This window comes from Lichenostomus cassidix, chromosome 3, assembly GCF_008360975.1.
Source record: "Lichenostomus cassidix isolate B80296 chromosome 3, HeHo_3.0, whole genome shotgun sequence".
In the NCBI taxonomy this organism is placed as follows: Eukaryota; Metazoa; Chordata; class Aves; order Passeriformes; family Meliphagidae; genus Lichenostomus; species Lichenostomus cassidix.
Window position 1 is genome coordinate 80,508,146 of NC_139483.1, and position 15,209 is coordinate 80,523,354.

General features: G+C 41.0%; 1 protein-coding gene across 2 annotated transcripts; it reads right to left on the bottom strand.

Moving 5' to 3' along the window:
• Position 1: 1 nt before the first annotated feature.
• Positions 2-12,267, bottom strand: IRAK1BP1 (interleukin 1 receptor associated kinase 1 binding protein 1). Of its 2 annotated transcripts, XM_085056464.1 has the most exons (4): positions 11,915-12,266; positions 5,314-5,379; positions 1,323-1,453; positions 2-323 (listed from the first exon to the last, which is right to left on the bottom strand). In XM_085056464.1, exons 1-4 carry the CDS (start codon positions 12,197-12,199, stop codon positions 53-55), a joined length of 753 nt encoding a protein of 250 aa, XP_084912590.1. In that variant the 5' UTR covers positions 12,200-12,266; the 3' UTR covers positions 2-52. The 2 variants fall into 2 exon arrangements, with proteins under 2 accessions (XP_084912590.1, XP_084912592.1); XM_085056466.1 differs by lacking the exon at positions 5,314-5,379 and having other exon boundaries at positions 11,915-12,267.
• Positions 12,268-15,209: the final 2,942 nt, after the last annotated feature.

Sequence of the window (15,209 nt, forward strand, 5' to 3'; positions counted from 1 at the left end):
CTCAAGAAAGCATCAAAATTTTATTAAGAAAATATGTAGGATTTGGAAGTTTCTAGAGCACCTTGTTTCTTCTGTTTTCTTTTCCCTTTATCTCAAACACAGCAAACACTCTACAAGAAGCATAAGCAGTAGCATTCTGGATTCTTTCCTGCAGGGTCTGTGAATCAGCAGAGTGTGACAGGTGACTGTCTATGTGGCCTCCCCATTCTTTTGTTTCTTCTTCTTTTATCAATAAAGGCTTTCCCAATGCCTGGCCGAACAGTCGACAGACTTCCTGAGCTTTCCGGCGTGTGTTTCCAACAGCAGTGACGCACACTTGACGGCTGAGAGGTAGAAGCAGCAGCACAATAACATGCAGGGCCAACTGATGTACCAGTGCTCCTGCCAAGCTTTTTTAATGTCTCAGATTTTGTAACTGCAGAGATGCTAAGGGACATCACCTTCCCCCAGCTTCTGGGCTATAACTTGGGCATTAAGGGGAGAGTGTGCAGAGAAAATGTCAGCATCCTCACTAGTTCCCATGAGATCAAGCATTTCTAGCACCTGTAAGCTGGAGGCATCCATGCTGTGTTGTGGAGAGCAAGAGTTCAACCCTTGCTTCAGGCATTTCAGTGGCTCCGCTGCAAGGTATACTAACACCTGCTTAACCTCACTGGCCTGATTTCCTGATCTCCTGTAGATACCTATGACATTCATTTTTGGCATGTCTGGAACCATTAACAGCATCTAATTGAGCTTCCTTCTTGGACCAGACAGTTCTTTCTTTAAAGAGGCAAAACACCAACCAAGACTAAACTTCCTTCTGTCCCTCCCGTGTTAGTGGGAGAAGCCTGGACTTTGAACAGTCAATGCTTAAAACATATCAAGACTGTGAGCTGCAGGGCAGCAGGTTTTGAGGCTGAGGAATTGCCACACACGGTTCTTTCCAGATCAAGTCAGCAGCTAACAGTAATGGGAATTGGCAAGGGTGCTTAAAATTATCAACATCTGCTAACACACTCACACCCTCGTGAATAAATACAAACGAAATCTACACATGACGATGTAATCAAAGCCAAATTCTGTTGATCTAAGATTCACAGCAGATTATACTCCAGTGGAAATCAGAGGGCAAATATTTTTTATTACATTTTGATTTTGCACAGGGACAAGAAGAAGTTCTACCTTCTAGGCTGAACTGCATTAATTTGTAAGTTATACTTAAATACTGAAATCTCTAACAGAAATATTAATAGGTATGAAACTACTTGCTCCCATTGCCAACAGCATATTTATTCATATTAACTGAGGCTGTAAAATCTGTGGCAGGTGAGAGAACTTACCGAAGGGTGTCTATGGCTTCTGGTGTATGGTAGAAGTGAGGTGGATTGATGGTAACAGAGGTTCCTAACTTTTCAATGAGTAGATTGCAAATATTCTGCATTTTTCCAAAATCACTGAATGTGATACAGACCTGGGAGTGAGTGAACACAGACATCACATGAGTAATATTTTCATTTTCCACTGTGACTCAAAACTTTTACTTAAATTGGTATAAAGCCAGACATCTACAAGGTAACTGTATATAGCTTCAATATTTATGAACTTATAAGACTTCTGTATAGCCCTAGAGACTAGCATTAGGTTTGCAAGAGAAAGAAGTTCATTGAATGCTTTAAAACTGAGGATTAAGAAATCCCTTTCTGAGGAAGTATGGCATTCTTGGTATGTAGACAATCTGAAGAATGTATGTGCTCTTCGGGGCACATGACAAGATGCATCCTGGTTCTTCCCTTTTTTAGATTGCTAGATGTTAATTATGCAGAAACACAAGCAAAATGATGTGGAAAACATTGTGCACAAAGGCAAACTACATTTTAATTCCAAGCAATAGGTTCAAGAAACCTCAGGTATGAGATTAAGCTAAACTGAGCCCAGTTCAGCTTGCAGTGAGCTCCAAATCCTGTGCTGTCTGAACAGACTCACTGCAGTGCCGAGAGGAACTGGGTACTTCAGACTTGGATTAAAAGCAATTTAAACACTTAGTTGTTCCTTGGTTTGGCAATAAGAAGCATTAAATGCAGAGGCATAAGGAATTCAGGTGCTTTCCCAAATGCTACAAAGCAGGCATCACTATCAACCTGGGATTCAGAGCCCTACAGTCTTCCTTGTGGAAAGTCCAGGCAGCAATTTCCAAGGAGCCAGCCTTTCTCTATGGCAAAGCACAGCTGCCAGGACTGAAGCAATGATGCTGAGGTGATACAGCATTCAGGAATCAGAAATCCTGGATCCCAAACTCTTTTTTTAGAAAAACTAAAACCTCATCTTCACTTCCAGTACAGTGCTCTCACCATGAGTCAGGTTCACCTTTCTTATCCCTGACTCCTTTCTTTTTGCATACTAATACAGCTTTCACAGGAGTGAGTGGAAGAAAAAAACTGCAGTAAAGAAAATTCTACTGACACCACCTGTGCCATACAGTTGCTCCTGTGGTTGCTGCAGTCTATGCATTAATATACCCCAGTGAAGGGATATGACACAGAAATTCAAGTTACAACGTGTTACAAGCTTCTGGCAGTCTTCCTGTGTGCATACCAGAGATCTGCTTTGTGGAAAGTGAGATAATTCAAGGACACTGAGTCTCTCAGTGAGACAAGAGGGAGTTACTGCATATACAGAGTAAGGTAAAAAGTAGTTATTGACAATTATCACAAAGTAATTAATGCTCCCATCTTGTTACCCTTGATAGCCTTTCAGTGTAGTACCTGAACCTTATCCTGCCTTGGATCCTTGCACTGGTTCAGTGGCTCTGGAAGGGGCAGTATCAGTTGAACAGAGACTGAAGATAAGGCTACACCTACATTTCCTTCTTCAGTGGGAGTTCTTGCCATACATACAAAAAGCATACATCCCCCTGCGATGTTTTGCCAGAAAACTGTCATAGCTGCATTTTACGGAAAGTCTCACTGTGAGGACTGTCATAGTGTTTTCCAGATTGCCATCAGCATTTATAAGATTTGCTCCCTCTTGGGGATGAGACAAAAGAATGATCAAACAAATGAACTATGGGTCTTAAGCAGGAGATAAACTGCTCAGACTGGGCACTTCTGGGCACTCAGAAACTTCATTGTTAAAAAAGAAGCATTTAATCAGGTTCTCTCAGGGGCAGAAAACAACTGAGCAACAGCTGAATTTTGCTGGTCCTCCTCCTAAAAAAATCACACTTCTTATTTAGCGCTACATCTAATAAATTCCAGTAACATTTACAGAGGAGATTAGAACATTAAAATGCAACGAAATGTTTCAACTTCATCAGTTATTAAGGTTAAAAAGTGTGAAAAGTAACATGAGGGTATGCAAAACTATTAGAGGCATTCCAAGGTTTGGATAAGGCTGTAAATGACAAGAAGTTATGCTTCATATGGTTTATAAGGAGGCAAGTGTATAAAGAAATGCACAAAACCAACATAATCTTCATCCCATGAGAATGTCATGCAATAAATGAACTATTATGATTAAGATACTATAGAGCTTTGTGATCTCACACACAACTTCATTCTTCTGCATATTTTCCTTTGTTATAGCATGAATTAAAATTATCTCCTTACAGCTGAAAGAGTATTTTGAATTCTTCATTTTACCTTAAAATAGCTATTTGCCTGGGAATTTCTTCAGCCTTCTAGAAAAATGGTAAAGAGTTTACAGAATGAAGTAACACATGACTTCCAAGACTATGTATAACACAGATATAATGGCAAACTCTTTAATAGAGAAGTAAGTGGAAGTGAATTTAAAATTCATTTATATTGCTAAAGTAGGCAAACATGCTGGTCAATGGAACTTCATTGCTTTATGAAGCTGCACTAATGAAACAAGGATAAACATAAAGGGAGAAGCAAGGAGAAACTAATCTCTGCATAAAGAGTGGCTACACTGCTACCTCAGCATGCAGGGCAGCCAAAACAGCAGCATTCTGGCTGGATTCTTCCAGTTCTTACCCCCAGGTTCCAGGCAACCACACAAATTTGGAACAGTAATTGTAGCTGGTCCAAGCTGCTTACAAATGAACACTGAATCTAAGCAATTATCTTTCCACATATAATCCTTGTTGCTTAAAAACTAATAGCAGAAGACAGATAATTGGTTAAGTTACCACTTAAGACCAAAGTTGTAAGCCTAAGCTTGTCTGTAGCCTAAAAAATAATTACTATAATAATTAGTAGAGTTTTATTAATTTTTAAGTACAGGTCATCTAAAAACATGGTGATTTAAGCTCTCAAGGTAGTAAGTGTCTGCATGAGGAAGTTAAAGTCATTCAGAACATGACACTGATGTACACTACTTAAATATCTTAAGACTCATTTTAAAATCCAAATTTTGTTCTCCCAATTCTCAATGACTCCTATATTTATTGGTGTTATTTAGATGGGAATACGCCTTAAAGCAAGCAAACTAAGGAAGCTGAACCTATTTAATAGGACTGTAAACCACAGTCCTATAAAACAGCTATCATTTCATTGCAGGCTTCCAGGTTTACTTTGTAAGAATCTCTAAACTTGCTGGGTAGTGATTAAAGTTTTATGGTCTAAAAAAATACATTAGCTGAACACACATAATTTCCCTCAGTGAATGTTTCAAGCACTTTCAAGCAGTGTTTCAAGCACAAATTTATTTCTTACTATGGCACAAATGTGCAAATATATACCTCCTTTAGCAGATACTTAAGAAAATGGGATAATTCCCATAATATCTGCATTTCACAAAGCACTTTTTACCTACAGAATTCTGAGCCAATTACCCAAGAAACAATTAGCTTTGCTTTATTTAGAGCAAGCTGATGGCACAGTTGTATAAAACAGACCAAAATTCAGGTCCTGTTCAACTGTGGCCGAAGAAGATCTTGCATTTGTCCCCAATTCAAGGACCTAAAATAATGAAAAAATAAAAGCTGACCTGGGGAAAAGAAAGGGAGTATTTACTGAGGCAGCTTTCTGAACCGACCAACTCCTTGCAAGAAGCAGAGGGCAGGAAGGGCTATGGGTGAAGGAGAGCTCAGAATTGTTGGTTTGTTCATGTTGCCACAGAACCAAATATGCCAGTCTGTAGCATCATGTAACATTTAAAAAACACACATTCATCTCAGAAGGAAACAAGTTCAGCACACAACAGAAGACTGCAGCTGAACTCTGCTGTAAACTGCAGCCTTTAAATAGTTTTTTTGGACTATGCTGCCCTTATGCTTCTTGGTCTGAGAAAAGATAGTCTGAAAATTTTCATAGGTCCTTGACACACTCCTTTTATTTTATTTTATTTTTGGTTAGGTTGAATACATACCTCTGCTTCCATTTGGTAAGCATTTTCTACTCTACTAAAATCCTCTGTTACAGTCATATTTTCTTCCTAAAACAAAGTAGAGGAATATAACCTTAAAAGACAGAAATTAAGCATCTGCTGTATGTACATGGTGTCCTATAAAAGCTGAACTATTTTGGCATATTACTTATTACTGTGCAACAGAAATTTTGAATTTTCTATGGAAATATCTTCAGTTAAAAACTAGCTGGATGTTAAAAAATTCTTGCATTATTCTAAGTAAATTATACAGTAGCTCTATAATGTAATTTCACTGCTATTGACTTGAAGAGAACAATTAGGTCATGAAAGTGGTTGCTAGCTAGAAGCTGTGTGTATTAGCATGTAACTGTAAATTCACCTGGTGCAAAAAACCTAGAAGCTTCAATTGTTTTTAGAAAGTTGGTATGTGAGAAGTGCCCTTTTTAGGCCCCTGTTTTAAGATGCTTTAGCAGCAGCAGCTTGTAGCAAGGTCATATGAACAATGACTGAACAGCTATTATTCTGGCATAATGGCCCTTCAAAAAGGCTCTTCCACCAGTGGCACTTCTGCATCAACAGCAGCTGCATTGGTCAACATAATGGCTGCACAGAGCACTAGGAAACCCTGTAAGACATAAATAAGATACTGAACTCACGAAGATATAGGATAACTGCAGTTTCATGTCAATATTTGACCAGGTTGCTAGTGATCTAACAGTCTTTCACCCACCCATAGTTCTTTCACCCACTTTGCTCTGCAGTAAACAGTTTGGATGAACAATTTACTGTAAAATTACTGTAACACAGCAAAAAGCACAGCTTACAGTTTAATTGTAACTTGCACATAACACCCAGGAACTGCAGCAAAGCAGATACCCAGCCTCCCAATTACTGAAGAAGTGTTATTTACTAGATTTATTTGAATAGAAAATATTTGCCTTCAGTGTTGACACATTTCAAAAGATGCTTTGTGTCAGAGTATTTCCTCCAGATTTTCAAATCTTCAAGTTTATCATGTAGCATGCATGCACACATAAGTTTATGCAAATGACAACCATGAGAAGTATTTATCTTTTAAAATATTACATGGATTTTAGATTCAGTTACCATTGCACAGCTGTCTACAAAAAATTGAAATTTCAAAATTTGTATCATGGTTGATTGGTAGTGGTCAAATTCAAGTACAACAGTCCTAATTTTAGATATTTTTAGATACTCTCTTCTAGTAAGGGCAAGGATTAATAAGGGCAAGTAGTCCACAAAAGCTGTATTTTTTGTTTTTATGTGGCTGACTGTGGTTTGCTAAAGAGTGATCAAGACAGTCTGGCACCAACAGCTCATCTAATTTACAAAATAGGGCAAATCTTACTATTTATGATAGAATCCAATTACAACTGACAAGAAAGATTTTTTTTTCCTGGAAGCCTGACATACCTCATAGAAATTATCACACAGAACACACACTTCTGCAACTCATATCTTACAGAAATAACTATGCTGTAACACAACTGTAAACAGAGAAAAATGCATTTGTTTTCCCCTGTGCCCTCTCCTTAATACTTTTAAAGTTGTCTTTCCTGCTGAGCAGATTCAAGGCTTGGAATTTGGCTGTGCCCTCCCAAGGTCCCTCTGTATTTAAGGACACTGCCATCCTGTGGCACCAGGCGCTATTGCAAGATCAATACTACGGAGTCAAAGATCGTTTTGTACCATGTATTAAAACATTTCCTTCACAGCTAATTTTTATCCCACCAAATTTGACAGTAGGTGTGTTACCGAAGATAAACAGATGGAATAATTGCTGAAGTCATAACAAGGGGGCCTTCTGTGATACATCATTTGTTGGATACTTTGCTTCCGTCTGTGAGTGTGTTCAGGCAAAGATAGGGAAAAGACAGGTAGGTTTTAAATTGGAATCAAGACTGAGACTACTTCAAAAGCAAAAATTTATTCTTCCCTACTGTTTATGTCTACTATTCATATTTTGGCTTAGGTAATACCCATTTGATCGCAATAGTCACAGAAGAAATAGTTTTCACTTAGACTTAGGGAAAGCTGCAGTTCTGATGTGTCAGGTGTTCTGGACATCTGGAATGACTTTCTCCATTTTCTAAATATGTGGGCTAAGATCACAGTAAAAAAATTAAATGAATGTAGCAATATTGGTAACTCAATTACCCCAGAAGCCACTGAAGAACTCTTAACAGAATCACACTTGAATTCTGCTTATAAAGCCTATTTTCTATGTGGCATAAACCATCACTGCTGCAGGCATTCTACAATAAACAAAGATGAAAAAGATACTCAATATCCCATTGCGCTTATAACATCAAGTCTAGAAATGTGCTTTGCTTTATATTTTCACTCTTTCCAACTGAGCACCTTATATAGCCCTTCCTCCTATCAGCTACTTCTGAACAATGTCTTCATCACAGGATCACTGTGTCCACCCTCTCAACAATGGCTGTTTATAGGAATTACTGCTCTTTTCCCCAGGAGAGAACAGGGGGATGAAAAATAAATGGGTAAGGTAGCAAAAGCACACTGCAAGGAGACAAGCATGTAACAACACAAGAGAACAGCCCATCTGCACATGAAATTATGTGTTCTGCTCCTGGTTAATGACTTAACAAAACAGTGAGAGCTTTTCATTACACACAAGCCCAATCTTAGCAAGGGAAAGTGTTTATAGTTTGGAATGTATGCTAATGCCCATTGGGTAAGCTATGCTGATATATATAACTGTAAATAAAAAAAATCTCAAGACACTTGAAAATGTCTCTTAAAATCTACTTGTACATTTGAACCGATATATCCAGTATAACTTTACATTATGAAAAATAAAGATATTTAAACAATCAAAAGAGTTAGCTTCTTCCATCTGATCACAGCATTTCTGTTCTTAGCACAATGGTAATGGTTAATGAGAGCCTTGATGGTTACTCCTATCTCCTGACAGTCATCCACAATGTCTCCAGATAGGAAAGGATGGAAAGCACCTTCTGGGATTGGGCAGCTGTGCTCCAGCCTCTCATCCCCTCACTCTGTCTGGTCTGTTTGGCATGAGATGACAGAATGACAACCCAAAACCTATAGTGAAGAAGTTTCTGCTGCCTACTAACCCCTGAAGAAATGACAGAAGCATAAGTAACAGTTATTCCAACAGTGAAAAAGGTGACGCCTTACACAGGTTTTAACCTCCATTTATGGATATATTGACATGGAAAGATTTTGTAACTGACTCTGGAAGATTTTGTAATTGAGTGAGCAAAACTTTAAAACTTTTTTTTAACTGACTGTATGGATATGCATCCATAAATGTGACTCCTGAGTAAATTTGGAAATATTGCACAAATATCCAAGGATATATCCCAGTACAGACAGTCTCTAACCCAGAGCTCACCAGATATAGTTTGCCAGCTGATTTGTTTGTTTTGTTCAATAACACTCTGATAAGTGCAACAAATATTATCACTGTTATTTTAAACAAGGTGGCCAATGCCAACTGTTAGATACAGCCATGAAAGAAAACAAGTGTCATCTCCACACCACTCCCCAAATAAATCATAGGTGGAAAATATAAAATCAGTTTGTTTCTAGAGAAAGAGAAGAAAATGTTACTTTTGAGCAGCTGGGCTGATTAAGGGAGATTGCTTTGAAAGCTGCAGGGAAAGTAAAATCAATGGGGAAACCAGATTCTGTGCTCTGAAGTACTGCATTTACTTACAGCACTCTATAAATAAATGCCACTATGTGCATCTATTTCTGATTAAAATCCTGTGCAAATGTATATGGAAATCAGGTGCTGCCCTCAAGCATTCTGACAAGCTGCTAATGCAAGCTCCTGCTGCTGCAAAGGTTATGCACTTCTGATCTCACAGGCTTCCTACGATAGCAACAATAAGGGTTAAGGAAATTGTTCTGTGGATTAATTAAAAATAAATATATAGCAGAGTGAGATGATTATTCTAAAGAGGCCTTAGATAAGCCTGCAATAACTAGAACCATATGGAGATTGTGAAGAGAGATTAATTTTACACTTGTCTAGAATGGTATTAGCTACAAGTGAAGTTAGCAAATGCAGTTAAGAGCGAATTGCCAGCAGCGAGAGTTGTTAGTGGAAAAGCTGCAAGGCAAATAAAAGCTCCAGCAGTGGAGTGATTTAAAACTGGATGGAACAAAGCACTAAAAATTATACCGTGGGGAACTACTCTGAAAAAAAATAACTTCATGTTGCTTTTCTCAGAGTTCCCTAGAGCTAACACTTTGCTAACACTGAGAAACCCACAACTTAAGCAGCATTTCACAGTCTCTCAACTAAGTGGAAAGAACATTTCCATTCTCCAACACACAGCATCTCCAAAACAGAAGAAGATTACTGTGAAATTATTGTAACTATAATAAGACACTGAATGCTCTCACATTGTAAAAACAGCCCACTCTCCATCCTGCTTGCCTGCTCACATTACATTTCTGAACCTGACTGTATAAACCCAAATAAAACCATTTGTTTGTCCAGGTAATACTTCAGTCTGCAATTCTTTTTTCTTTCCACCAGTCTGGACTCGTGCACACAGCCCCTCTAAAGCACAATTACCTATTTAACACCCTGCCTATTCCTGTTGTGTGCCATCCACCATGTGTTGGATGCTCCATGCTATCGCAATTCAATCAGCCTCAAGTCAAAACTGAAAGTCAGTTTGGATTCACTGTAAGGTAAATATCTGCAACTATCTTTTCTAATCTAGCCACACTCTGAAGAGCTAATTATTTACAGTCAGGAAGAAAATGATCCATAATGGGATCGCTCACCATGGTGGTGGGTACAAATCTTATAGCTTTCTCTACTAATGAAAATGAATGCATGCTAAGTTGCTTTGTCTTCTCCCATTCCTCTTAAAATCCGCCCCTTCAAACTCCTGTTAACTCACCTGATAGAAACAGAAGGCATTTAACCTGTAATCCCATATAAAAATGCATCAGTTTTTGCTGAACAAGTCATCCTGATGGCAATGGAACCCGTGACAAATGCTGCCTGTGATAGACATGCACCCAGCCATGCATTTGGGAAAACCACAGGGAACAGGATCACTTATTTAGCCCAGAGCAGCCTCCATGTCTCCTCACCATCCAGTCCCAGAGCTGAAATATGAGCTTTTTAGGGGGTTGAAGGGTCTTCTTTATTCCTGAACAATTTGTATAGGTACTACAGCAACAGCATAACAGTTCGAAAAGAAAACAGGTAATCCTATTTTGTTGGAGAAATGAAAAGCTGCAGCCAGTACTTATCTTCAAACGCATGCAGCACCTGAGATATGGACATGAAATTTCACCGTGGGCACATCACTGTTTAGGCTGAGTAACTTACTCTCTTACTTTGCATTTTCTAGCACTGACTTACACTGTAACATCATGCAGTAACAGGAAACTCTTCTGCAATTCTTTTTTACTCCATTAAATAACCTGGTGTTCATAGCAAACTCTATCATCACCCTTTTTCTTCAGCTCATCTGTAAATACACTCAAAAGGCACAGACTTCCTACGGAACTTCAATAACAAGTAACTTTTGAAAGCAACTACTTATTCAATAAAAGATCTGTTCTATTTTAAAGAGCCCTACGTGTGAGTCCAAAACTCTTTTGTGAAATCCATAAACATTATCAGCACAATTATGAGGACAAATATCACCCTTATGGAGCATTTACTGTTTGGACAAAGCTTTGAAGGCAAGACCGTGCTTTTTTTCATTGTTGCAGAATTACTTCCTGAGGCAAAAAAATTTACTGTGGTAAAGGAACTTTTGGGTCCACAAGGGGCTTCTGTCACTTCAGCTATCTTGATCAAATCCTATGTTTTTCAAAACCTCTCTACTTAAGCGGAACAAGAAAAAGAGAAAGACCTCCGTATGAAGAGAGAGACCTCTGTATGATAAGAAAGACCTCTGTATGGTAAGAGCTAAGCTATGATAATTACAGTTACCCTGACACACACAGGTATAGGTTAAGTTGCTGTGTACAACTTTATCAATTTCATCCACATGCACAAGTGAATGCTTCATTACATGAATAAATCACAGAATTAGGTTGGAAAAGACCTCTGGTATCATCCAGTGCAACCGCTGACCGGACACACCATGTCAACTAGACCATGGCACTGAGTGCCACGTCCAGCCTTTCCTGAAACGCCTCCAGGGACGGTGACTCCAGCACCGGGAAAGAGACGAAGCAGATGGCTCTCACACGCTAAACAAGCAGCCTGTTGGAAAGCCTGGGTAGCCACATTGCACCTTTTCCGCTGGGGCTAGAACGGCTGACCGCAGCCTTCCAGAGACAGGCAGGTTTTACCAGCAGTGCCCCCGCGGCTCCCGAGGCAGAGGGCCGAGAGCTTCAAACCTGTCACTGCCCTGCTTCCCGCCGAAACCGAGGCCCTCGCGGGCGCCTTTCCTGAGGGCCGCCCCGGTGGGACGGCACCGCACCCCGCGGGCTGCCGAGCGGGACCGGGAACTGCCCCGGGGACCGGGAACTGCCCCACCCGCTGCCCCCTCGCCTTCCCCCGGGGGAACCCCCGGCTCATCAGCGGGCCCCGGGCGGCGGAGCTCACCGGGACGCCGCGCAGGCGGGCGCTGTGGGTGATGTACTCCAGCCGGCGGGACACGCTGCTCCGCGCCGCCACGGCCGCCTCCTTGCGGCTGCCGAGCCGCAGCGACACCCGCGCCCGGTCCGGGCGGGCGCTCAGCTCCGCGCTGCCGCTCACATGCACTTCCCGCCCGGGCAGCGCCGGGGGACCGACACGTCCCTCCGGGGCAGGGGCAGGGGCCGGGGCCGGGGCCGGGGCCAGGTCGAGCTCGGCGAAGAGGCGCGAAGGGGGCGGCGCGGGCGGCGCCATGGCTGTGGCTGTGGCTATGGCGGCGCCATGGCGGTGGCTGTGGCTATGGCGGCGCCACGGCGGTGGCTGTGGCGCCCCTCACGGCACTATGGCAACCCTGCGGCTCACGTCACAGCGCCCGCCCGCTCCCGGCCGCCGCCGCGCGGGCCCGCAGAGAGCCTCTGCCGCCGGGATCGGCACCGGGGCGGCGGCGGAACTGCCTCTGGGGTCATCGAACCCAGCCTGGGACCGTACACCTACACCATGGCACACAGTGCCGCGGCCAGTCTTTCCTAAAACACCTCCCGGGGCGGTGACTCCACCACCTCCCTGGACAGTCCCATTCGATTTATAATCACCCTTTCTGTGAAGAACGTCTTCCTAATGTCCAACCTAAACTTCCCTGGTGCAGCTTAAGACTATGTCCTCTCATCCTGTCTCTGGTTGCCTGGGAAGTTGCTCTGCCGCTCCCCAGAGGGCTGTGCCGCGGCAGTGTCGGAGGGTGGTACCCAGCCGTGAAAATGACAAAGGATGGACAAGAGGACAAAGTCCATGCCCTGGCCCAGGCAGCGTCAGCCAAAGCAGCTTGCCTAGGTCCATATCCAGTTGCATTTTGAGTGTTTCAAAGGATGGAGACCTCAGAACCTCTCTGAGCAAACCGAGTTTGACCATACTCAGAGTTTTTAAAATACAAGTTTTTTATGTTCACCTGTGTTTTAATATGTGTCCATTGTGTCCTGTCACAGGGCAGCACTGAATACAGTCTGGCTTTCTTGTCTTCCATCCATCAGGCATTTAAATATAGACTGATAAGGTCTCCCTGGTCTTTATCCAGGCTGTACAGTTCCAGCTCTGTCACCCCCTCCTCATAGGAAACATGCTCCAGTCCCTTCATAATCTTCACGGCCTTTTGTTGCATTCTCTCCAGGATGTCCATATCTTCCTTGTATTGTGTAGTCCAGGAGGCACTCCAGCTGTGCCTCACCAGCACTGAGCAATGGGGAAGGATCATCTCCCTTGACCTGCTGGCAATGCTTCCCGTAATCCAGCCCAGGATGCAGCTGGAATGCTTTGCCACGTGGGTGCATGATCTGCCTGTTGAACTTTTCTGCTTTCCAGCCAGTGAAGTTCTAATATGCACTCGTGCACAGGGTTGTTCTTCCCCAGATGCAGATTTTGGCATTTCCGCTTGCTGAACTTCATGAGATGTTTCTCAGCCCAGTTCTTCAGCTGGTCTGACAGACTGAGATGAGTAGCTCAGTGATGAGCGCTGTTTTTCTGGTCTTGTTTGTATAAAGATTTTTGGGAAGGACTCATAATATGTCATTACTGTTTACATTTGTCGTATGCTGTGTTTTGATTACCTAAAATCTGTAATCTAGCACAGTGGCTGAATGGTACTGTATGTTTATACGAGGTCTTCCAGCCTTCAGAATTCATATTGCAAATGTTGGAAAGTCCGTGTTACATGATAGAGATAAATATTGCTATGCTGTCCTCCTAGATAAAAACATGACATTCAAAGACATCAAGATCTGATTTTACAACTCAGATGAAAATTCCTTGGAGATGTCAGGAAACAGAAATATTGAGGGAGCTGAAGCCCTGCCTTTTCCCCTCTTCATTACTCTGCTTGGTGTGGTGTGTGCTTCAATGTCCTGTCATTAGACAGCTTCTGTACAAATTTCCTTTCCCATCATTAATGCACATGTGCCTTAAGAGATATCAGTGACTTCTGCATGCTTCGTGACTTTTGGAGTCTTCTGCCTTTGACTCTGGTTTTCTCTCCATATTTGCTGAACATTTAAAGCTTCAAATGAAACAGATTGAACCTCTTAGGTATTCATTACCTCTGGAGATGACACTCCATGTTTCTCAGCAGGAACAGCCAGAAGTAGAGACTCCTAAAATTTTGAGTGCACCTGACTTTGATCAAAGTTATATGAAAAGACAAGGAGAAACCTTGTAACAGAATCCAAAAATATCGATGCCTAGTCACTTAAATCAATTTGAGAACTTGCATGAATAAATTCTGGGTACTGCTGACTTTAAGAAGCAAAATGCAAAACAATGAGTACAGAGGAAATGATAAATATATATTCCTCAGAAATAAATTCTTTCATTAAACAGAGAGTTAAATGTTTTTGAAAGTAGTCTGTCACAGCTGTACTTATATTTTTGTTGCTGCTATTGTTGTTTTCTTTTTGTTTAGCCAACATATATGTAGAGGAATTCCTTAAATATGTAATAGCATCAATAGACATACTCTTAAGTATTGAATGGTGCTTACCAAGAAATCACTAGTAGACCTTTTAAAGAACTCTTAGATAAGATAATGAAGCCAAATTGTGTACTCTCCATTTTTTTCATGTTCAAGATAATTCTGATTTAACCATTAATTAAAAGTGATTTGCCTTTTTATGAGACAGCCTGTATCTAACAAAATCTGAAACAGGAGTTATACTCAAAATGTAGATATGCAATGAAATCTCATAGGTGTTACTTCAAAATTCAGTGCTGTGTGATCTTTAAATTTTGGGGAACTCTGTGTGTCTTGTAGAAATATTACATAAAGGTATCATATTTAAGAGCTTAATTGGATAAATCCCAGAAGATCTTTCTAAGGCCAGATATAAAATTACCTGAAATGCAAACTAATCTATGGAGAAAGACTATTCTTTGAAACAAGGTGAAATGTTACTGAGTGGTTAGCATGCACTATAAGAGCATCATACACTAGGGATAATTTAATAACTATATTGACATTTTCGCTTCGCACTCTTTAAAGGTACATTGCAAAGCTCAAGTTTAAGTGTATTGAGAGTCTGTCACTCAGAGTTTGAATATAGAACCAAATCTACAGATAATAAGCTTTTTCTGACTTACATTTTGAATAGAAGGCAAAATGATGGATTAACCTATTGTTTTAGAGTTGGAAAAGCTAATTTAATTGTGAATATCATTCTGCTAACTTATAGTTAAATTAAGAAATTGAAAACTTAACTACAGTGTGTGAAGAAATAGACAGTGC